We start from the raw sequence: 5,964 nt of genomic DNA, 5'->3' as shown, positions 1-5,964 counted from the left end.
AAGCGAGTCTCCTGCCTCAGCCTCCCAAGTAGCTGGGACCACAGGTGCCCGCCACAATGCCCAGCTATTTTTTGGTTGCAGCTGTCGTTGTTTGGCAGGCCCAGGCTGTATTCGAACCCGCCACCTTAGGTGTATATGGCGGCGCCTTAGCCACTTGAGCCACAGGTGCTGAGCCAGATAGTGAGCATTTTTTCATGTGCTTATTGGCCATTTTTGTCTTCTTTGGAGAAATGCCTTTTTTGTCTGTTATTTAATGGGATTGTTTGGCTTTTTTGTTTAGTCTTAGGAGTTCTGTGTATATTCTTGATATTATCTCTTTAATGGGTATATGATTTGCAAATATTTTCTCCCATTCAGTGTGCTGCCTTTTCTTTTTTATTTATTTATTTATTTATTTTAGTGTGTTGCCTTTTTCTTTGTTGTATCTTTTGATGGACAGAAGTGTTTTTATTTTGATGTAGCCCAATTTTACCTCTATTTTTTTGTTGCCTGTGCTTTTGGTTTTATACCTAAGAGATCAGTGCCACAACCAATGTCAAGAAGCTTTCTCCTTGTGTTCTCTTTTAAGAGTTTTATACTTTAAGGCCTTTTGCTTAGTCCTTTTATCTATTTTAGTTAGCTTTTGTATGTGGTATATGATAAGGGTCCACCTTCATTCTTTGGCATGTGGATATTTAGTTTTCCCAGCACCATTTGTTGAAAAGACTACGCTTTCTCCATTGAATGGTCTTTGTACCTTTGTTGAAAAACACTTTACCATATGTAAGGGTTCATTTCTGAGCTCTCTTTTCTATTTCATTGCTCTACATGTCTGTCTTTATTTTAGCACTGTACTATTACGATGTTTACCGTCTTGTAGTAAGTTTTAAAATTAGGAAGTAGGAGAGGAGACCTCCATAATTTATTCTTTACTATTAATCATATTTTGAGTTTTTATTAAAATTCTTATTTGGGGCAGTGCCTGTGGCTCAAAGGAGTAGGGCGCCAGCCCCATATACCGGAGGTGGTGGGTTCAAACCCAGCCCCGGCCAAAACCAGCAATCAATCAATCAATCAATAATTCTTATTTGTTGTATATTACCCCATAGATTAAGGTGATTTTTATAGCTAAAAAATGAAAACAGTCCTTAAGTGGAACTTAGATTCTTTTTTAGGAGTTTTTAGCTTATATATATATTCTGTTGTTGTTGTTTTTGAGATAGAGTCTCACTCTGTCACCAAAGCTAGAGTGCAGTGGTATGAGCATAGCTTACTGCAACCTCAAACTCCTGGGCTCAAGCAGTATTCTTGCTTCAGTCTCTAAGTAGCTGGGACAACAGGTGTGTGCCAACATGCCCAGCTAATTTTTTTTTTTTTTAGAGTTGAGATTCTGCTCTTGCTCAGGCTGGTCTCATACTCGTGGCTTCAAATGATCCCCCTGTCTCAGTCTCCCAAAGTGCTAGGCTTACAGGAGTAAACCACCATCCCTGCTCATATTTTAATTTTACTGTGTGGACATATAATCTTAATCTGTCATTTTAGAGACTTGTCAGTATTGTTACTCTCCTATTTCATTTACTCTATTCTCAAGATTAGAAAATTACAGTAGAACCTCTGTAAGTTGACCACCTGAGGGACCATAACAAACTGGTCAACATGAGGAACTAAGCCTGTTGTACTAATAAGTACATGTGGTGCATGTCCAGTCTATGAAAATTAAGTTAATATATAAGTTCAGTATAGGAAAGTAGTCAACTATGGAGGTTCTACTGTTATTTCATTTAGATATCCTGAGTGTTTTTGAAACATGAACTTTTCTACAGACTGTATAACAATAGACAGTTAAGAAATTATTATGAATCTTGTATCTACTGTTGAACCTGTTATATATTGTAAATTCTTGTTTCTTGGAGACCAACCATCTGGCATCCTTTAGCAAGAACATCTCTGGAATTGGAAAACATAATCATAGCATATCTCTAAAACTGTAGATATGATGAAAACAACAAAGAAGAATCCCTAAGTGAACACGTGATATACTATGTATGAAAAATTTATTATTATATCAGCTAGGATGTTGCTATTAAAAGGTATTCAAATCAAACTTGTTTAAATGATAAAAGGAATGTATTGGCTTAGGTAATTAAAATAAGTCCAAGACTACAATGGGCTTTATACATGGTTTTGTCTTGGTTCTCCAGCTTAGTTCCTCTTGTTTTAAATTAGTTTCATCTTCTTTGTTGACTTCATCAGTTCCAGGTCTGCTACGTTTGCCACAAATTTTTACTACCTAGAATTTTTCTTTCCTATTTTTTACCTAGAGTTTTTATCCTCCAGTCATCAAATGAAAATCCTTTATTGACTGAACAAATTTAAAATTTTTCACCCAGATTTTTTGTTCTTTAGTCATCAAATAAAAGTCCTTAGCTTTAATTGATTTAGCCACTTTAAGTCACATGCCTGGTCACTGTGGTCAGGAAAATGACATACACTGATTGATATAGGTCTGGATTTTCTTCTCATCTCTGAACAAATTACAAGGCAAGGAAGTTTGGAACACATCAAATGGACTATTCAAGACTGACTTGAAGCTGAAAGGTGGGCTCAGTTCCACCTACAGCATGGCTGCTATACCATGGGGGAGGTGATGTAGAATAGATATTGAGAAGGAAAAATTATACCCATCATCATTTTCTTTTTATTAAAAAATAAAGTTAAGAAAGAAAATTAGCAAGAAAGAAGAAAAGTAAAACAAAATGGGGGAAGTGATTATATCAAAGATTGGACAGTGAGGATTAAAAGAGGCAGGCAGAAAATTTGTAACAATACAGAAGTTAGTGATCAGTGAAGAAAGAAAAATATGTAGTATCCGTAGACACTTTGGTACTGCAGCTTTTGAAGGCTGTATCTGCTGTATACTATATGGGCTATTGTCTCTGAGTGCTTTCAGTTGCAAATAACAAGAAATGGAATTCAGAGTATCTAAAACAGTTGAGGAGATTTGTTAGCTCAGATAACTGAAAAATATCCATAGGTAGGTCAGCCTTTAGGTGCTTGATACAGAGGTTGATAATGTCATCAAGCCTTGGCTTTGTTTCTTTGCAATTCTCTCATACTTTCTTTAGCTTTAAGCTTAGATTAGATAATGGTGTTCCATGTGCTGATTTAACTAGTTTAGACCCTTATTCTGATTTTGGAGACCTCAAGTTGGAGCCTGCTTCTCTAGAACAATATAGATTCTAAAAATGAAATCAATGGTTTTGAGAAAGGGAGGAACAAATTATGAGAATGCAACCATGAATGTTGAAATAGGCAAATAGCCCCTTATTTCTTAATAGTCTATAAGACTTTAATTTATATAAACGTATTCTTTATTCATCTAGCTTTCAATATTTATTTTAAGTACCTCCTAATTGCCAGGCACTATTCCAGGCTTTAAGATTATAGTATTTCACTGACATAACTTTGTAGTGGAATAAACCTAGAATAAACAAATTTTAGAAAGATCATTTTAGATAGTGTTTTTTAAAAAAATAGCTAATGGAATAGAGTTCCTGGGAGAACAGTTACAGAAAGCATTTTTGAAGAAGTGAGCATTTGTGTCAGAACCTGAGTTATGAGAAGAAATGTATACAAAGCATTGAGATAGGAGCAATCTTAGAACAATAGAATAGTATAAGAAGAACCAGAATATGTTTTAGGGAGATTTGCATTTAAAAATTAGTTAAAATGTGGGAACTTATTACTGAGCTTTAGCTGAGCAATTATTTTCTTGTCACTTTTACTATATAATAAGAGATTGGTAGATATTCTATATGACTTTGACTCATATATGATCATAGATGTTCAAAGTTACATGCACAGAATTCACTTTTGAGAACTTTATGTGTAAGATATTTTAAATCTTTTAAAAATTTATCCTGTTTTCTTATAGGCAACGTTAAATATCATTCATAGTGTTGTTCTCTCAGTTCTTGACAAAAACCAAAGGACTAGAGAATTGGAGGAGATTTCACAACAGAAGAATGCTGTAAAAGATAATCCACTGGACACAGAGGTGGCTTATTTAATCCATGAAGGCATGTTTATAAGTGATGCATTCAGTGAGGGTGAATTAACACCTGTGGTAGCCGACACTGCCTCTCGGAGAAATGCGTCTCCAAATAGTGAGCCTTGCAGCAGTGATTCAGTATCAGAGCCAGAATGTACAACTGATTCTTCATCCAGCAAAGAGCAGACATCATCATCTGCTACTCCAGGAGGAGTAGATATTATGTAAGTATAGTGGCTACTGTCAACAAGATTTTGAATCATCTTATTAATAGTTTCAATAGGATTGATCATTCATTTTATTGAAAAACTTTAGAATTTAGTAAAAATACATTAGAATTCAACAACATATTAATTTTTGAAACATCTTTGTTTAAAAAGTGTATGAAAAGTAAGGAGATAAGCATCAAAAGTAATTGATAATTACAGAATTTTAAGGCTAGGAAGAAACTTTCAAGACCGTATATTTAAATGCCCTCATTTCAGTCATAATGTACTGATGCTCAGAGAGCTTAGATGTCTTACTTGAAGTCATTAGTGGCAGAACCAGGTTAGTTATTGCTTTGGTCATTTTTCTTTCTTCCACTATGCCACCTTTATATTTTATATATGGTGAAGATATGTTTGATTTATAACCTTCAGTTTTTCAAACATGAGTTTCTAAGTGGATCACATCTTTCTAAACATTTTCTAAACTTATTTTGAAATAATTTTAAATTTATAGAAAAGTTGCTAGAATAGAACAAAAAATTTTCATTTTTCTTTCATTCAGCTTTCAGGGTAGTTAACAAATTTACCACATTGCCATCTATCTTCATTTCTCCCTTTTTCTCTTCTCCCCTTCTCTGTCTTTCTTTGTCTCTTATGTTCATTTTTTTCTGAATCATTTGACAGCAAGGTGCAGATAGTCGGTTGCAGACATGATGCTCCATTATCCCCAGGTACTTCAGCATACATTTATTTCCTAAGTACAACAACAATCTTGTATATAACAACAATATACCAATTAAATACAAGAAAACATTGATACATTATTACCATCTAATCCACAGATCCTATTCAGATAAACCAATTGTCCCAATAACCTATGATATAAAAAGATTAGAACAACAACAAAAATAAAACCAATATAATCTTTCTGGTCCAAGAATATAGATTTAGTTATTGTTAAGAATAATGAGAATGTAGTACTTTTGTTTATCTTTGCAGAAATCACCTTATGGTCTAGGAGCTTATGAAGGTCACAGTTACAGCATAAAGTTAGCTATAACACCTTTATTTTCAACAAACTAGCAAAGAAAACCTTGAGCTAATAAAAATATTTTTTCTGTATTCAAGCTATTACTTTTCACATTTACTGTTCAGGGTGCAATCTAAAACTGTCATGAAAAGACTCAAAAACTCTAGAGCTTCGGCCAGGTACAAGGGCTCACACCCTTTGGAGGCTGAGGCAGGAGGATTGCCTGAAGCCAGAAGTTTGAGGTCAGACTGAGCAACATAGCAAGACCTGGCTCTACAAGAAGTAGAAAAATCAACTGAGTGTTGTGGTGCACACCTGTAGTCCCACTACTTGAGGGGCTGCAATGGAAGGATTGCTTAAGCCCCGGAGTTGGAGGCTGCAGTCAACTATGATGTTGCCACTGCAGTTTAGCCCAGGAGACAGATTAAGGCCTCTTCTCAAAACAGACAAACAATTCTATAGCTTAAACAGTATAAAATTTTATTTATCTCATGATCACATTTTGGAGGTAACATAAATCTTTCTTTAAGACCTTAGAGATTTTCTTTTATGTTATCTTCTGGAAGTTCTGTTACTCTCTCTTTCACATTTAGATCTATAGTCCATCTGGAATTGTTTAGTATGAGGTTAAGTGCCTTCCCACAATGTGGCAATGTTTTTGACCTTGCACCATTTATTGAAAAAATTACCGGCTC

At 34.7% G+C, this 5,964-nt stretch overlaps 1 protein-coding gene across 4 annotated transcripts in view; it reads left to right on the top strand.

The window, feature by feature from the left end:
• The window catches only part of VPS54 (VPS54, GARP complex subunit), a 124,606-nt gene that overhangs the window by 77,614 nt on the left and 41,028 nt on the right, over window positions 1-5,964 (top strand). For all 4 annotated transcript variants that reach the window (XM_003787955.3, XM_023512093.1, XM_023512094.1 and 1 more), the window contains one exon: window positions 3,914-4,254. In XM_003787955.3, the coding sequence (XP_003788003.1) occupies window positions 3,914-4,254 (341 nt within the window). The remainder of the gene's footprint in view (window positions 1-3,913; window positions 4,255-5,964) is intronic.

The sequence above is a fragment of the Otolemur garnettii genome, unplaced genomic scaffold (genome assembly GCF_000181295.1).
Source record: "Otolemur garnettii isolate 467f Iridium unplaced genomic scaffold, OtoGar3 scaffold00024, whole genome shotgun sequence".
Taxonomy (NCBI): Eukaryota; Metazoa; Chordata; class Mammalia; order Primates; family Galagidae; genus Otolemur; species Otolemur garnettii.
This window is presented reverse-complemented; position numbering and strand designations above follow the sequence as displayed.